This window comes from Etheostoma spectabile, chromosome 6 (genome assembly GCF_008692095.1).
Source record: "Etheostoma spectabile isolate EspeVRDwgs_2016 chromosome 6, UIUC_Espe_1.0, whole genome shotgun sequence".
Classification (NCBI taxonomy): Eukaryota; Metazoa; Chordata; class Actinopteri; order Perciformes; family Percidae; genus Etheostoma; species Etheostoma spectabile.
In genome coordinates, this window is record NC_045738.1 from 12131324 (window position 1) to 12147340 (window position 16017).

The 16017-nt window shown below is 45.1% G+C and overlaps 2 protein-coding genes across 7 annotated transcripts in view; one reads left to right on the forward strand and one right to left on the reverse strand.

The window, feature by feature from the left end:
- cicb (capicua transcriptional repressor b) overlaps positions 1-9267 on the forward strand; it is a 35053-nt gene extending 25786 nt beyond the window's left edge. The window contains exons 11-22 of one of the 3 annotated variants that reach the window (XM_032518588.1): positions 59-581; positions 957-1064; positions 1183-1322; positions 1482-1642; positions 3771-3961; positions 4362-4832; positions 4934-5262; positions 5388-5545; positions 5643-5803; positions 6021-6155; positions 6976-7107; positions 7247-9267. In XM_032518588.1, coding sequence (XP_032374479.1) covers positions 59-581; positions 957-1064; positions 1183-1322; positions 1482-1642; positions 3771-3961; positions 4362-4832; positions 4934-5262; positions 5388-5545; positions 5643-5803; positions 6021-6155; positions 6976-7107; positions 7247-7536 — 2799 coding nt within the window. In that variant the 3' untranslated portion in view covers positions 7537-9267. Of the gene's footprint in view, positions 1-58; positions 1065-1182; positions 1323-1481; positions 1643-3770; positions 3962-4361; positions 4833-4933; positions 5263-5387; positions 5546-5642; positions 5804-6020; positions 6156-6975; positions 7108-7246 lie in introns of all 3 variants that reach the window. The other 2 variants (XM_032518586.1, XM_032518587.1) reach the window with 2 other exon arrangements.
- A 315-nt stretch (positions 9268-9582) lies between these two features.
- znf526 (zinc finger protein 526) lies at positions 9583-15783 on the reverse strand. Of its 4 annotated transcripts, none has more exons than XM_032518605.1 (8): positions 15576-15783; positions 14588-15054; positions 14223-14392; positions 13240-13335; positions 12322-13145; positions 12077-12212; positions 10399-11985; positions 9583-10175 (listed from the first exon to the last, which is right to left on the reverse strand). In XM_032518605.1, the coding sequence occupies exons 2-8, from the start codon at positions 14880-14882 to the stop codon at positions 10002-10004; spliced, it is 3282 nt and encodes a 1093-aa protein (XP_032374496.1). In that variant the 5' UTR covers positions 14883-15054; positions 15576-15783; the 3' UTR covers positions 9583-10001. The 4 variants fall into 4 exon arrangements, with proteins under 4 accessions (XP_032374496.1, XP_032374499.1, XP_032374498.1 ...); XM_032518608.1 differs by having other exon boundaries at positions 12322-13127; positions 13228-13335; XM_032518607.1 differs by having other exon boundaries at positions 15441-15783.
- Between the last annotated feature and the right edge of the window lie 234 nt (positions 15784-16017).

Genomic DNA, 16017 nt, shown 5'->3' on the forward strand with positions numbered 1-16017 from the left:
ATTTGGCCTCAAATATATCCATGTTACCTCATATAATTGTCTCTATCTTTCTTTTCAGAGAGTTTTTGCTCCAGTCATTTGCTCCTCTGCATTATCATCTTCTTCACACCATACCCCTCATGGTAGGAGTGTCTCACTGTCCTCTTACCCCAGCAGCAAGCGTTGTGATGAGGGGAGGTCAGGAGGGGGAGCATTTTCAGATCACAGGAGGAAGGATAGAGGAGAGGGTAAGGACACATTTGGGGGAGAGGGGGGAGGAGGAGTGCAAGCCACATCTATCTCCCTCACTTCTGGCCATTCAGTCATCTCCACTTCTCCAGCTGGAGGGCATCCTTCCTCATCAGTAGGTTCACTTGGGGGGAACCCACTTCAGGGCATTGGCGCTGTAAGGGTTGCATCTACGGTGGTGACCAATGTAATGCGTCCTGTTATCAGCACACCGCTCCCCATCGCCAGCAAACCCAGAGATGGAGGAACGTTATCTAGCCCGCATCCGCCAGAGAGGAAGTCCTTGACTCCCCATCAGCAGCCACAATTTCTGATTGGCTCAGGATCAGGAAGTGGGGTCCAAGCCACAGGTGGTGGGTACTACTCTTCATCATCACCTAATCCTTTAGGTGCAGGCGTAGGACCTGGTGGTGTAGTGACTAATTTGGTGTTAGGAGGAACTCTGTCTGCTCAACCTACTGTACAGCTCATCACCCCTTCCCACCAACCTCAGCCCTGCCAGCAGCAAGCGTTTTCCTCCTCTACTGTTTCAGTACCGCATAGCCAAACCAACGGGCCCGTGCCTCTCTCCCTGCTTCATCCTCAGTTCCTTCCTGCCTCTTCCCTAGCATCCCCTGGGGGTAAGGCCATCACACAAGTTCAGTACATCCTGCCCACCCTACCTGCCAACCCCAAGAGTCCACCTCAGCAACTCGGCCAGCCAACCAGTATCTTCAACTTGCCCACAGCTCCACCCACACACATGCCCCTGGCCAATGGAAAGCATCAGGCGACAAGTTCACTGACAGGATATACACCCAGCTCAGCAGTGGGAGTGGTTAGCCCGGGAACTAGAGGTGAGTTTTAAAACTGCAGTCATCTCAGTAATTAAGTAGAGTCATGGTAAGGTGTGTATATCATACTATTTATTGGTTACTACAATGCCCATTCTCCCTTCCTTTTTCTGTGCCTCAGTGCAAACACAGTCTCCAGTGCTCCAGGGAAAAATGCTTGTTCCCATGGCAACCGTACGGACAGCACCAGCCCCTGCCCAGCAGTTTCCCATTGTGGCTCCACCTCTTCCGGTCCAGAACGGTGCTCAGACAGGAAGCAAGGTTCGTAAGCACTTCACTGGAGACACTCAAATGAGAACTTTATAATTTGTGTCAATATCTTTTAGTAACAAATCATGAGCTCACCACATGCATTGCCCCCCATTTACACATTTGTATTGATCATATCCCTTACTTTATGACTTTCTCTTTGCATGCCAGATCATCCAGATAGCCCCCATGCCTGTGGTCCAGTCCCAGCTGCCTCAAGGTGGAGCCGTCCACCCTGCCAGCCCCTTCCCTGTAACAGTTGGCACAGCGGCTGTGGTGGCTCCAGGATCAGCCCCCTCCCAGGCTGTACTCCTGCCACCAGCTCCAACCAGGTAGAAAATAAACTATGATGAAAAAATAAATATGGATCCTATACCTTTTGAAACTACAACACCACACACTTTTGTGCTTTTCGTTCTACACCTTGGCAAACAGGAATACTATGTCAAACGACAGTTTCAATAACTGTAGGCCTATAGTTTGTACTAAAGTGGCAAACGTCACCACTTAGGTGCGCCAGAATAAACGAAACAAAGAGTGCATATTAGTTTTCAGCCCAAACAGTTATTCTAAACTGACTTTGAAATGCTTTTCTGTAATTGCCTGCCGAGCACTCTTTATATTTTCATAAACTAAATCCGCCCACCTGGCACTGAAAGAAGTCTATATAAAGGCTCTTTCAGACATGCACTTCCTTGTAAATGTATGTGCATGTGGCTATCTTGTTTGCATAAGTATTTAGAGTTTGTCAGAACACAATATGTTATGATCTAAACACCTGACTTGCTTCTGCCTTAAGATAGCTGTGTAATCAATTTTAAGCTTTAGCCTAATTATTATTCCTAATATGCAAGGAAATTAAATCTGGGTAATATACCCTTTTTATGAACAAAATACTGTACATGAGCCAATTTTAAGATCGGAAGAGAGGTTCTCTTCTCATTTCAGGTAAGAATTATTTTTTTTCCAACTGACAAGTTATTTTATTTTCCATTGCAAGACAACAAAGGAAAATTGGTCAGATTACCAGCCTGTTTGCCGGCCTAAACTGCTTCTTTCCTTCCAGCTGCTTAAAGGATGAAAATCCAGTAAATGTTTAACAACATATGGGCAAAATGAGAAATTAGATGAGAGCCAAAACTTAACTTAAATACGTTATCTATTTTCCTTTATACAAACCTAATTAGAACAGGATGGGTGCTGTCGGCATGCATTATTTATGTGCGTTGTTCTGTCTATTAAAGCGCCATATCTCTCTTCATAGCACTCTCTCACTCACTTGTAACAGTGTATTATGGAGAGATCTATGTTTGAAAGCCCAAATGCTATTTCTTTAACAAATAGATGAACCCAACAATGTTACAGATCAAATGTCTAAAAGGGGCTATAAACAAATTATGTTCCAGTAAAGCTTGACTCAGCTCTGACGAACAGGCACCCATTTATGAGCAAATGCCCAACCTCACTTACCCTGGGCTACTGTTAATCTTAGTAGTGGCTCCATTATTCCTAGAAAGGATTTACATAGAGTAGAGCTACAGAAACAATGTGGATGAGGCGTGCTGTTTGCATGTCCTGTCTACATGCTTAGAATAAATATTTTTTTTAAATGAGTTTCAACACGAGCAAATAATTGAAATGATGGACCAGCTTTGACCATTATTGGTTTAGTGCTGTGCTTTCTTTTTTCAGAATATACTACTTTTGCAGTTATTAAATGGGAGACAGCAAGACATTAATGGGACTTGCAGTGATTCTTGAAAAGAAAAAAAAACTCTATTAAAGGTGCTCTAAGCAATGTTGGGTGACGTTACTTCTTGTTGACGTTCAAAGTATTCTTGCGGATAGTGAGGAGATGTTAGCTGTATGTGTCAACAAATGTCGTAGCCTAAAACACATGACATCAGTTGTAACTACAGTTACATTATAGTACTTCATAAATTATACTTTATATAAAGAAGTTGAATTGTTTGATATGGCAGCGATGTCCAGATTTGTCAAAGAATAGCGAGCAGACAATATGAGAAACAAAAACTCCAGCAGGGGTGCAACTGTAGCAGTGCAGCTCTATTCTGGATGTGTTAGTCATGCTGCTGGTGGCCCAAGTTGCCTCTGCCACCCCCACACTACCTCTCAGCTCCTAACACACACACACACACACACACACACACACACACACTCACACACACATATAGCACTAGTCATCAAGTGCTGCTCGCTGTGATGTACACTCACCCAGTGACCCTCACTGCAGCACTTATTTTTTTGTCTTCGTCTTTCCTTGTAATCATGTCTCTATCATGTCTCCTCTTATTCCTCCTCTGGCTCATTATTGTATCATTACACATCTGTCACCTTTCTTGATATTTTTGGCTTTGCTCTCTTGTGCCATCTTCATTTTTATTCCTCATATTTTTCTCCTCTAATTCCCTCTTCCTTTTTCTGTTCCTCCTCGTCCAGGATCACCTATGTCCACTCCACTCCAGGGGTCCCATCCACTCTGCCTCTGGTCTCCACGACAACAGGTGCTTCCCCCACCCAGCAAGCCCTGCCGGTGACTGGATCTGCATATGTTCCATCGCCCCTGGCAACACTTGGGTTCACAGCCATCGCACCACCTGGACAGACGCTAGTTCAGCCACTGATTGCGGGTCAGTGTTGTGGAGAGCTCACTGGTTCTGTTCTTCTGTGCGCCCTATAAAACGTGTTGTCCAATGATGAATGCTGAAACAACTGGCCCATGCTTTAACTTGCTTGTTTAGTTGCTGACACCTGTACTACAATATCCAAATTTTTCTCTCAAAATCTTTGGTGGGCAGTTGTCAATGTGGTGTAGGACTAATTAAATACCGCAACATGTTTAAAAGCACATTCACAAAGTCAAATCTGGACCAATGGTTGGCATGAAGGACTGAATCACTGATTTGTTATATTAATTTGCAAAAAAGAAGCAATATGGACATTTATTGATGTAAAAAGGTTATAAATTATCACTGTACTGAAAATATAAAGAACATTTGGCCTCTTGGGTCTCCTGTTTCCTTCATCCAGGTCAGCCACCGCTCCTAGCCACAGCTCAGTCTCCACAGCCTTCCATCTCAGCCCCTGCCTCAGCCTCCGGGGGCCAGATAGTCACCGCCGTATACCCTCCTTCACCTAGCGTCACCATGGCAACAGGTGTGGTCTCCATGACAGCAGTACCGCCCAGCGTGGTCTACTCCGTCTCCACCCCTTCCAGTGCTTCCCCCCACATCCTGTCCAAATACACAGCAACCCCCACTACAGTCACGCACCCACATCTGCATTCCCATCTGGACAGACAGGCAGACAGGCACCTGCCTCCGGACAGACCTGCAGATCGACAAACTGACAGACAAGCTGAGAGGCAGACAGAACTGCTGACACATTCGGACAGACATCTGGAGAGGCAGGCCTCCACTAATAGCAGCTCAGTGGCTCCTCCCAGTGGCTCAGCTGTGTCCATAAGGCCCTGCAGTCCTCCACTTCAGAGCCAAACGCCTGGTAGGGCTGCATGTATTGTTTTTAGAACACTTGACATGATTTGTAGGGATTTCATTTAACAATATTATATTTTGACTTGTCTTTATCTTTGTGTTTTTCAGGCAATACACCAGGTACACCCAAACTAACCCAGCTTCCAGTCAGGACCCCTCAGAAGGTGAAGGCAACAGTGGCAAACATCCCTGTAGGCAGCTATGAAGGAGGAGGGCGAGGAAAAGAGAGAGAAAGGGAAAAGGAGAGGGAGAGAGAAAGGGAGAGAGAAGCTACAGCCACTAGCCACTTCTCCTTTGAACCGGAGTTGGCGGGGCAGACAGGGTCTCCATCAACACATCCTACTGAGGAGCCGCCACCCTCTGAAAGGACCCTGGAGGGCTCCAGTGTTCCAGACTCCTCTGACACACGACATAGAGAAAGCACAAGCGCCAAAGAGGTGAGAGGAACATCACATACTGAGTCTCAGCTCTAACATAATGAGGCAAAACTGCCCAGTTGTTGTTGATACGCAACGTAGTTTGTGACTTTGTATACAATACTTAAATTGAACTTTGTGTGCAGACTGGATGGAGAGATTCCCTCCCCTCCTCACCTCCTCCCCCTCCATCAGCCACGGAACCCAGCCTGCCACCCCCACAGACTGACAAAGACGGTCCTGCACCCAAAAAAGTCAAAGCCCGCCCACCGCCACTTAAGAAGACTTTTGACTCGGTAGACAAGTGAGTTGACAACTTTATGAATCTTGTGAGCAAGGTTGCAGAAATGATTTGTGGACAGTGTATATATACTGTATATTGTGTGTGTGTGCGCGTGTTGGTCTGGCAGGGTGCTGTCAGAAGTGTATTTTGAGGAGCGCTTTGCCGAGCTGCCAGAGTTTCGGCCTGAAGAGGTTTTGCCTTCACCCACCCTGCAGAGTCTGGCCACTTCACCCCGCGCCATTCTGGGCAGCTACCGTCGCAAGAGGAAGAACTCTACAGGTTTCAATCACATGATAATCTGACTTAATGCTTTTGCTGTAGAGTTGTTTGGCGAGCAGCAAATAGTTTCTGTTGTTTATGAAAGCAAAGGTAGAACTCTCTCTAGTGTTAATGACTTTAGGTTTATGATGATCCACACAGTTCATTGTGATGAATCCAGATACATATGGAGATTTAACCTCTGCTGATAAAGTTTGTTTCCTCTGTGTGCTTCTAGATTTGGACTCAGCCACTGACGAGCAAGTCTCTCCTAAGAGAAAGAGTCGGCGGCGCTCAAGTTGCAGCTCAGAGCCCAACACACCTAAAAGTGCCGCCAAATGCGAGGGGGACATCTTCACCTTCGACAGAGCAGGTAACACGCAGGAAGGAGCAACGACTCTAATGTATTTCAGTTGGAGTATTTTTTTCCGGTCTTTTGTTAGTTCTGGATAGGTGATGTGTGTAATGAAAGCATAGGTTGAGGGGTTTGGGACTGAAGGAGAGGTCTTGTATTTTTTGTGTGTTTGCACTTTTATTTTTAAGTTTTTTTATGTTTTTTATTTTAATGACCTCAACAATTCCTTCTCCATAGTTTAGTTTAAGTTTTTACTTTACTCTTATCTCAGTAAGAATCTGTCATACTTGTTTTCAAAAGTGATTATTTTCATTAGTAAAAACAATAAGAAACAGGGAAACAACAAACATTGTTATTGATCTTGTAATGGAAGGCCACTGTGGTGACTCACTACTGACCCAGTCTATGCATGGTGCGTTCAAAAGTTATTAAGTCTTACTTTTTTCCTTCTTCTTTTTCCCAACAATAAAAACATAAGTGATTGGCTTAGTAAAACATGTCAGCTAGGTATATAGGACGCCTAAGAAAATTTGAAAGATGCCGTTGAAAGCTCTGTAAAAAGTGAACCTTGAATGAAGATTTTTTTTTTTTTTTTTGTCAAACTGTTTGGACTAGTTTGAAAATAAAAAAATAAAAATCTCTGAGCTGGATAAGAATCACTTACTTGGAGAACCGATTCACCCAAAAGTTGCTGTATTTTTCCTGCTTGGTTAGTCCCCCCCCCCCTCTCGGAGTGTATCAAAGATGATGGGGCCTGAAGGGACATAAATAAAGATCCTCAGTATTGGAACTAGTTTTCTGGAGACTCAACCTCTCCACCTGTTTGTCCCTTACCCAGCCACAGACGGAGAAGACATCCTGACAGATCTGGAGTTTGATAAGGTGCCGTACTCCTCGCTGCGGCGAACACTGGACCAGAGGCGAGCGCTGGTCATGCAGCTGTTCCAGGAGCAGGGCTTCTTTCCATCAGGTAATACACACATACACACACACACACACACACACACACACACACACACACACACTATATCTACAAGCATGAATTCAGAACGAGATTCCATTTGTAGACATTGATTTGTGTTGTTTTTCTCTTGTCATTGTGTTCCCAGCTCAGGCCACTGCAGCCTTCCAGACAAGATACTCTGATATATTTCCCACTAAGGTGTGTCTGCAGCTGAAGATCAGGGAGGTCCGGCAGAAGATCATGCAGACAGCTGCCCCCTCTGATGTCTCTGGTTTAGGTATCCCTGACTCAATTGGCAACCTCCCTGGACCTTCTAGCTCCCAGTCAGGAGAAGGATATATGAGAGGAGGTGGGGACCTGCAGGATGAAGACATAGAGCAAGGGACAGAGGGGAGCCCAGAGGATCCTCGTGATTCAAAGGACTCTTCTAGATGAGAGATGCTGACAAATTAGATTGAGGACAGTTGAAGTCACACCTTTCCATCCCCTACACGCTTTCACATGCTTTTTTTTTTCTCAGTGGCCAACCTGTGAGAGTGAGAGATGTCTGAATGCTATGTTGGGCCTTTTCTTTGGTAATGTGTGACACGCTACCAAAAAAGGACATGTGAAAAACTAGTGGTATTAAAAACTACCACACACACACTCACACACACACACACACACACACACACACACACACACTCTGACACACCCTGCAAACTCTTAATTCCCTCACTTGAATTAGCACTCTGTATTAACGACCTTGGAGAAAGCTCCCATCAATGCCAGTGAACGAAGGACCATTGTGCCTCGATAAAGAAAGGGTTCTTGTTTTGGACGGAAAGACCTGCATAACCCATTCTGAGACAGTGAAAAGTCAGCAGTTTTAAAACAAGGACAATATATGTTTTGATATTTGTTTTTAATAGTGTTAAAGGAGTGAAAGCAGTAAGTATCTGCTTGAAGAACAACCTGTATTTAGACTTAACTGTTGTCAGCTTGTGTCTTGTTTCTGCTGACATTAGGGGGCTGGGCCCTCAACAGCCGGAAACTATTTGGTTGAACAAGAGAACTCGTTACTGTGGGCCTGGAAAGACCTTTTTCTCCATTTTATCTCTCACATGTAGACCTTTTAGGGGAGGTCTACTATTCCAGGAGTGACTGAAAAATTGACTGACTTCTGGCAGTGCCATCATTCCTGAAATTACACGTCTGGCCAAGTCCTCCCTTCTTGCGACTGACCCTAGCACATGCCAGTAGGTAGGAACCGAGCATTCCTGTGCCTCTCACTCGCTAGCCATGAAGGAAGGAGGTGGGTCAGAGTCAACGGGCACATCCTGGCTCTTAGTCGTAGAGGTCATGCTAATATGGTCTGAATCCTCTATTGCCATTTGCCAAGCAGTTTTATTAACTTTTTTAAACAATTTGATTTGTATTTCACATTGTCATATTTAGTTTGTTGTTGTACTATTCCTATGGTTATTCTTATTATTACTACATATATCATTGCAGTGAACTCCCGTCCTTAGTTCTGTTCTAATTTCTGGCAGATGTTTTCTTCATTTCTGCCAACTGTTGATTTCTTGTACTATTTTTTTCTAAATATACTTTTTAGGGTAGGTGTGAGAAGCTGTTCCACACCTGTGGAACATTGTAGTCTTCCCTTGCATTTCACCTCAGCAAGGATCTGTGGTGCAGTTATTTTTATTGTACATTTCAAAGAGGACGATAAACACAACAGACTTTTTATATTCTTTCAGCATAATCAGCTGTATGTTTTTAGACCACCCTGTATGCCACTCTGTCCCTTGCTAAGTTTGATTCTATAGCCTCAACACTTAAACTGTACATCTCCTTCCTCCACCTCTTTCCTTACCTCCTTCCTCCCTTTGTCACTTTATTGCTCTTTCCAGACCTCCCTTTTAGACACGCAGCGAGAAAACTGGGGAGAAAACTAGGGGAAGTGAGGGGAGTGGAATGAATCAAAGAGAGCTGGTAGGATCTAATACTGGTTGTGTCTTTGTGCAAGACTTGGTTGTGTTGTAAATAATTACTGTAGAGTCAGTAGACTCATTATATTAAGGAAAAATCTGTCAGTGAACATAAGTTGACTTTTAAGACACCCATTACTGAAGGTAAAACACATGAAATGGAAAAAAAAAACAATAAATATGGCTATTAATGTTTGTGTTCTACTCCTTGTTTTGCTGTTCTAGTATACAAGAGAGGAATTTATATGAATAATTTAAGTTTGTATCTGTATCTTTCAGTATGCAAATAAAAATAGGTGTTCAATTAAAGTGATTTTATCGCTGGTAATGTGAACAGTTTTCCTTAAGCAGATATACAATATGTGGTTCTGAAATTAAGCATGATTTTTGTCCAAGCACCTTTAAAATGTAACTGATACATCATCTCTACAGTGTACATTTGACTATGTACTGTATGGGAACTTTTAACATATGGTTGTGTTGAATGAACGCATGGCTTACATATTTATCACCTTAAAAAAACATTCTACATTTTATTGAGTTTCACTTTTTACAACAATACTACCAAACCTGAAGACAAATCACATCCATTTCATATCAATTATAAAATGAATCATACAAATCATCCTCTCATCTGAGGCACTGGTCCTTATTCATGATGAATGTATCCTTAATTTTAGCATGCATTATTTCAGTTAACTTTATTCCTGTTCCCTCTCATAGCTTTGTAGGAAAGATTAATCATTTTGGTCTGTTTGCTGAGCTCCATATCAGTTTTGTAGCATTCTTGTCCAGTGCATAATTATCTGGTTCCAGTTAGTCTGAACTGAATATTCAATCTCTCAGTAGTCAGTCAGTATTAAGACAAGTACGTGACTCATCAATTTGGCACAACAAACTTAATTTTTTGTCCACTTAAACTCGTCCTCAGAGGATCTGCAGTCCATCCACAGCGACTGTGTCCATAGTGAGGCCGTTCTCCAAAGCTGTGTGATAAATCTCCAAGGCCTGCTCCAGAGGCAGCGCTTCTCCCTCGCTGGTCTGAATGATGGCTATGGTCTCTCCAAACTCATTACACATGATAGTAGGAGTGCCCTGTGTCTGAGAGAAGAAAACAGAATTCTGAATAATTCAACAGCAGAGAGTACACAGACTTATTTACAGGTGCTGATTAAATATCCTGTTTTAACTCTAAACTTTCATTTACATAGTTTACCGGTTAACTAGATTGGACTAAACTTCCTCCCTGGGTCCCTATGGCACCCAGCTCATGTTAACTTAATGCAGTGCTTTAGAGATGAGTGAGTAGGATATACATTCTGACCTGTGGAAGATCGGAGGCTTGGATCTGAATGAGCTGAGGCTGCCCATTAGCTAGTTCCACTGCCGAAGCGTCCACCACTGCCGCGGCGGAGCTGGTCTCCATGGCAGCTTGGGCAGTAGCCACTTCATCCAGCTTCTGCTGCCTAGTGTGCGTCTTTTTGTGGTTTCTCAGGTTGGAGAAGGTCTTGAAGGCTTTGCCACACTGCAGACATACATGTGGCCGTTCGCCCGTGTGTGTTCGACGGTGTTCGGCCAGGTGCATACTCTGGACAAAACCCTTTCCGCACACTTCACAGCGAAATGGCCGTTCGCCCGAGTGTGTGCGCAGGTGCTCTCGCAGGTGTGTGTTCTGACGGAAACGTTTGCCGCACACTTGGCAAGGAAACGGGCGCTCACCCGTGTGGACCCGCTGATGTAGTACAACTCCAGAGGAAGACACAAATAGTTTGCCACAGATAGGACACTGGTGGGCTTTGGGGCGCTTTCCGGTGGCACACCGCGACCGCCCGGGGCCTAAGGCGAAGTGGCTCAGTCTGTGAAGTCGCAGATTGGCAGGAGAATTGAGCTTCTTCCCACAAACATTACAATCTAGACCCCACCGCACAAGACTGGTTGAATCCCCTGATTCTGTCTCTGCTGTGGTTGAGGTGGAGGGCTCTGAGGTCAACTCTGCTTTGTTGTTTGTCTCTTTGCCGTCTTTTGTCCCTGTACCAGCCTGCACCAGGGTGGGGTGCTGCTCCAGACAGTGGCTGTCTCGTTGCCTCCTAGTCAGGAAGCCAGCCTCACAGTGAGAACATGGGAAAGGGGCTGGAGCCCCTGGATGTTGAGTGTAGCGATGTGCTGCTAACTTGATAGGCCAGCGAAAGGTGGCAGGGCAGTCTGGGCAGCAGAGTGTTGCAGCACTGGAGTGCAGCAGGCTGTGCTGACGGAGGTTGGACGACTGAGAAAACGAGCGGTGGCAGACATCACAGCGGTATGGTCGCACACCAGAGTGGATGAGATTGTGCCTCATCAGATTGGCCAGAGCTGAGAAGGTTTTGCCGCAGTCAGAACACTGGAAGGGCCGCTCACCGGTATGAATGCGGATATGGTTGCGAACGTGGATTTGCTTCTTAAAAGACTTGCCACAGATGCCACACATAAAGCTGCGCTCAGTGACATGGGTCTTACGTCGATGGTGAACCAGCTGCAGTTGGGAGGTAAAGGTCTTAGAGCAAGAACGACAAGAAAAAGGCCCTTTCTCCGATGGCGCAGCTCCAGCTGTGACTCCTACACCAGTGTCCTCCATGGGAGCAGGGTTTGTAGCTCTGCCAGACTTGGTGGCATCTTCCACCTGCTGGGGGCCATTTGTGTTGTCTAAAAGTGGGTCAGACACCTCCATGTTGTTGTCCTCCCCCTGCTTCTCCACTTCACCTCCTTCCACTCTGGTCTGACAATTTTGGATTGGATCTTCTCCAAATTTTTCCATCTCATCCTCTGTGAGAGGGGCCAGGAGGTTGATCTTTGTCTCATCCGTGAGACTATTCTTCTCTCTTGCTCTTTGTAGAATGGCCAGAGCAGAGAGAGATGCTCTTCTTGGAGCTGAGACCTGTAAAAATAAGCATATTATGTCAAATTTAAATGTCATTGTAATTAACTTGAGGTTGGGGGGGGGGGGGGGGATATGATTATTTTTCTACCATGGAGACAGGGACAGGTGTGCCAGATGGATCACGGCTGAGGTGGGTTCTACGGTGGTAGAGGTACTTGGTCATGTTGGTGAAGGTTTTGTTGCAGAACTGACACTTGTGAAGGGGATCTGCAGTGTGGGACTTCCTGCAAAAGACCGGGATGAAAAAAGATGAAACAGACAGAAAAAGAATCAAAAGTTCAAAAATATCAGCTGTGAGTTTCTCAAAGTTACGTCAGCTGCTGTGGTGTTTACCTGTGCATGATAAGAGTCATCTCAGTGGTGAAGCCATTGCCACAATCCACACACAAGTACCTGGCCACGCCCGAGTGTGTGCGCATGTGTGTCTGCAGTGACGTTGCCTTCTTGAACACCTTGCCACACTCTGGACATTCATGCGTGCCCTGCTCATGCACACGTTTGTGAGCAGCCAGCCGGTTGACGGAGGTAAAGGTGCGGCTGCACAGCTCACATTGTTGGGGCTTGGCCCAGGCAACTGCTTTCTTCTCTGCTCCTCTAATCCTAATGTCCTCCACCTTCTCTGTAGTCTCTTCCCTCCCTCGAACCTCCTCGAAGCCACTCATGACGCCTGGCTCTCCACTCTCTTTGTCCTGAGCCAGGAAGTGCTCTCCCTGGTGTTGGAGGAAGTCCTCTGGGGTCTGGAAGAGAAGGGAGCATTCTGAGCACTCATAAGGGTGGCTGAGCACCATCTCTGTTGGCTCCTGCTGCTGCTGCTGCTGCTGCTGCTGGGTGTCATCCTGGATCCTGGGGGCCAACCTTAACTCCAGTCTCTTCCCCCCGTTCTCCAGGACCCCCAACTTTCTTGAAGAGCCTCGGCCCACAGCAGGCAACAGAGGGGGCAGCTTGGAGCGGCGCTGACTGGGGGTGGTGGAGTTGTCTGCCAGAGCTTGAGCTGTGAGAATCTGCAGGTGCATTGTGGCAGAGCCGGGGGTCGCTGTCACTGGAGGTAGCAGGGCGGAACGGGAGGGTGCGGCAGATTTTGAAACAGATTGACGTTTCTTCTGTTGTTGTTGTTGTTGTGTTTGCTGCTGCTGCTGCTGCTGCTGCTGAGCGAGTACCTGGAAAATACACACAGGAATGTATAAACCGTAAAACGCTTCATATAGTTCTCATTTAATTCCTCTGTTGTGATGTGTTTACAATTACAAGTACCTGTGCCAGGATCTCCCCAGCCTGCTGCTCACTCAGCACGTAGTTCTGCATGTTGTTCAGTGGAGTGATGGTGCCATCAGGCTGCAGCACATATTCCTGTTAAAAAGGACCAAAAAAATAGCTTATTCAATTTTTTTATGTAGTGCTACAGAAATGAACTTCTATTAAGAATGACAAAGATGCTAACAGTTCATTGCCGACACTCTGATCCACGTCTTTTAGCTGAGTATCGGATGCTTTGGAGACTAGATGCCTGCTGTTTGGCTGGGACACCCATCCAAACAAGTATTTTCTAGAATCACAGATGCAGCAAACCAATCTGTGCTGGCCTACACAATGCAGAGAGTCCCCTAGATAAATGTTTCACTTTAACGCAATATGAATGCAGTCTAGAGCGTAAGGGCCTGACTCAAATTAAATGAATGCAAAGTCAATGACTCAGCACAGTGGAACATTTTTATGAGTAAACTAGGGGTTACCAGATATACTCCTCAAATTTACAGTTGTTCCATTGTCAACTTCACTCTTTAATGAGATTTGACCCAATATTAGTCTGCCAGTTGGATTCACGCAAACTCTACTTTGATAGTCTGGGAGAAAACTCCCAATACAGATGACAATGCACGTCACACTCCACATAAATTGAGTTCTAGGATGTGAATGAGTCTGAAGAATATAACCTACAACATTACATCATCACACATTTGATTGTTTTTACTGCAAAATAAAATGTTATTGGTACAACTACATTAAATTCAGAAAGCAACCAATTTAAACAATCTAACTGTTAATGGGTCTCCTAAAGAGTGTGGCACCAATAATTGAAAAGCTTATTGAAGTACTGCACCGGTCGGTTAATTTAATTACCAATAAAAGACTACTATAGTTTTCATACAGTAAAAGGTAGATTAATTCTAGTTACCAGATTAGAACACAAATGTTTTACAGGTATTTGTTAACCTAGTTAAATAAGTTTCCATTACCAACATGGTCTCCGTGTTGCTGTGTGTGCTGCTCCTGCTGTGGGTCCGCCGGTGCTCCAGCCAGGTCTCAGGTGAGTCAAACAGAGCCAAACAGTCAAGACACTGGTACTGAACAGGGCCCGACATCTGGCCCTCTGACCGTTCCTCTGTCTCCAAAACCTCACACAGCTCTGGAGAACAAACATACACACAAAAGTCCCTATAAAAAGCTATACACTTGATTCCACAGAATAGCATGTTGTTGCACCATGCACATACTATCTACAGTACAATATCCATATATCAACCTATTTAATACAGTCTATGATCTCAACACACTCCATTTTTATAATCTTGCTCAAAATACACACAATCAAATTCCTCACCTTGATGCTCCACCTCCATCCCTGCCTCTCTCATGTGCATCTCCTGGTGCTGCAGCAGTTCCTCTGGGTTCATAAGGAGAGCCCCACATTCCAGACACTGGTACTGCTGGGTTTGCCCCATCTCTTGGGCATCCTGGATGGCCATTGCCTCTCCTTCTCCTTCTCCCTCTTGGCCAGTGTGGATCTGCTGGTGGATCAGCACATCCTCAAGGGTGTTGAAAAGCTGGTGGCACTCACTGCACATATATTGGTGCTCCACATACACACCCTCCGCCTCTTCCTGCTGCTCGGCCATGCTGGTACTCTGTATGTACTCAAGTGTGTGTGTGTTTGTTGTCCTATGTAGGTAGCAAGTGTATCATGGAGTATGGTGTGTGTGACAGGTGATGAGTTGTACTGAAAATTCACTGCTGTGTCCGTGAATGAAGATTGCTTTTGTCATCCAGATGGTCAGTGTAAGAGCACACCTGTGTTAAACAAAAAACAAAAAATGACATTTAAAACTGAACAGTATTAATACTAAATCAGCAGTTATGTAGCAGCCACCAAATGATAAGCATAATGGTTTCAGTGTTTCTCTCACACAACCCAAATAGCAACGGTACACGTCATTAAAACGTTACCAAAGACACAGTAGTGTTTACTCAAATATTATGGAACAGCACCGTGTACAAACATCGCTTTTTTCAGCCGTTAGCCAAATGAAGGCCCTCTAATGCTAACAATACGACCATTCTCAGCACAACATCACTAAACATTGCATGGTTTTCCTCACAAATGTAAGTCATCTTTGTTTACAGTGTGTGATGGCATATGGAGAGCTGTTGGCGGCGCTCCCTCCGATGTTGCAGACCTGTTTCTCGGCACCGCGGTTTCCTGACAGCGGCTCCCCGGTTCGTCGGGCGGTCCGTCAGGCGGCGCTACCCACTTTTCCCCGAAGCTCTCTGGCTACGATGGCGGGCCCTTCTTTCCCTTTACCTCTACTTACTCTCGTTGGACAATCCCTCGTGCAGTCATCACTCTAAGTTCACACAAGTGTGTGCTTTTTTTGTTAGTCCCTTGTCACCATCTGCGGCGTGGAAATACTAAAATATGAGTGGTGTCCGTGGGAAATTGCATTTCAACGCGTGAAATGAAACGTTAGCCCGCCGATCTCCTCCATTCTTGTGAAACGAAGCCCCGCCCAATGCGGTAGCCTCATTATTTCAGAATCTGTGATTGGACATGCTGATTGTCAATCCAAAACTGTCCTGATGGGCATTGTAGTTTTTTTGTCGACTGTACGAGTACAATTTCCCCCGAGCCTTATTTGTTTTTTTAGTATAACTTGAAGTTACCCAATTTTAAATTAAATTTTAAATTAGCTGCTGTATGTACTTTGTCGGGTATTTAGAATAATTTGTACTAGTGCACCTTGTTACTTTGCTTGT

Excerpts from the sequence above, each read along its gene's own strand:
- znf526 (XM_032518605.1), bottom strand. The coding sequence starts at position 14,882 with ATGGCCGAGCAGCAGGAAGAGGCGGAGGGTGTGTATGTGGAGCACCAA. Across the intron at positions 13,146-13,239 it reads CTGGGGAGATCCTGGCACAG|GTACTCGCTCAGCAGCAGCA; the intron begins GTACTTGTAATT and ends TGTATTTTCCAG. Across the intron at positions 12,213-12,321 it reads ATGACTCTTATCATGCACAG|GAAGTCCCACACTGCAGATC; the intron begins GTAAACACCACA and ends GGTCTTTTGCAG.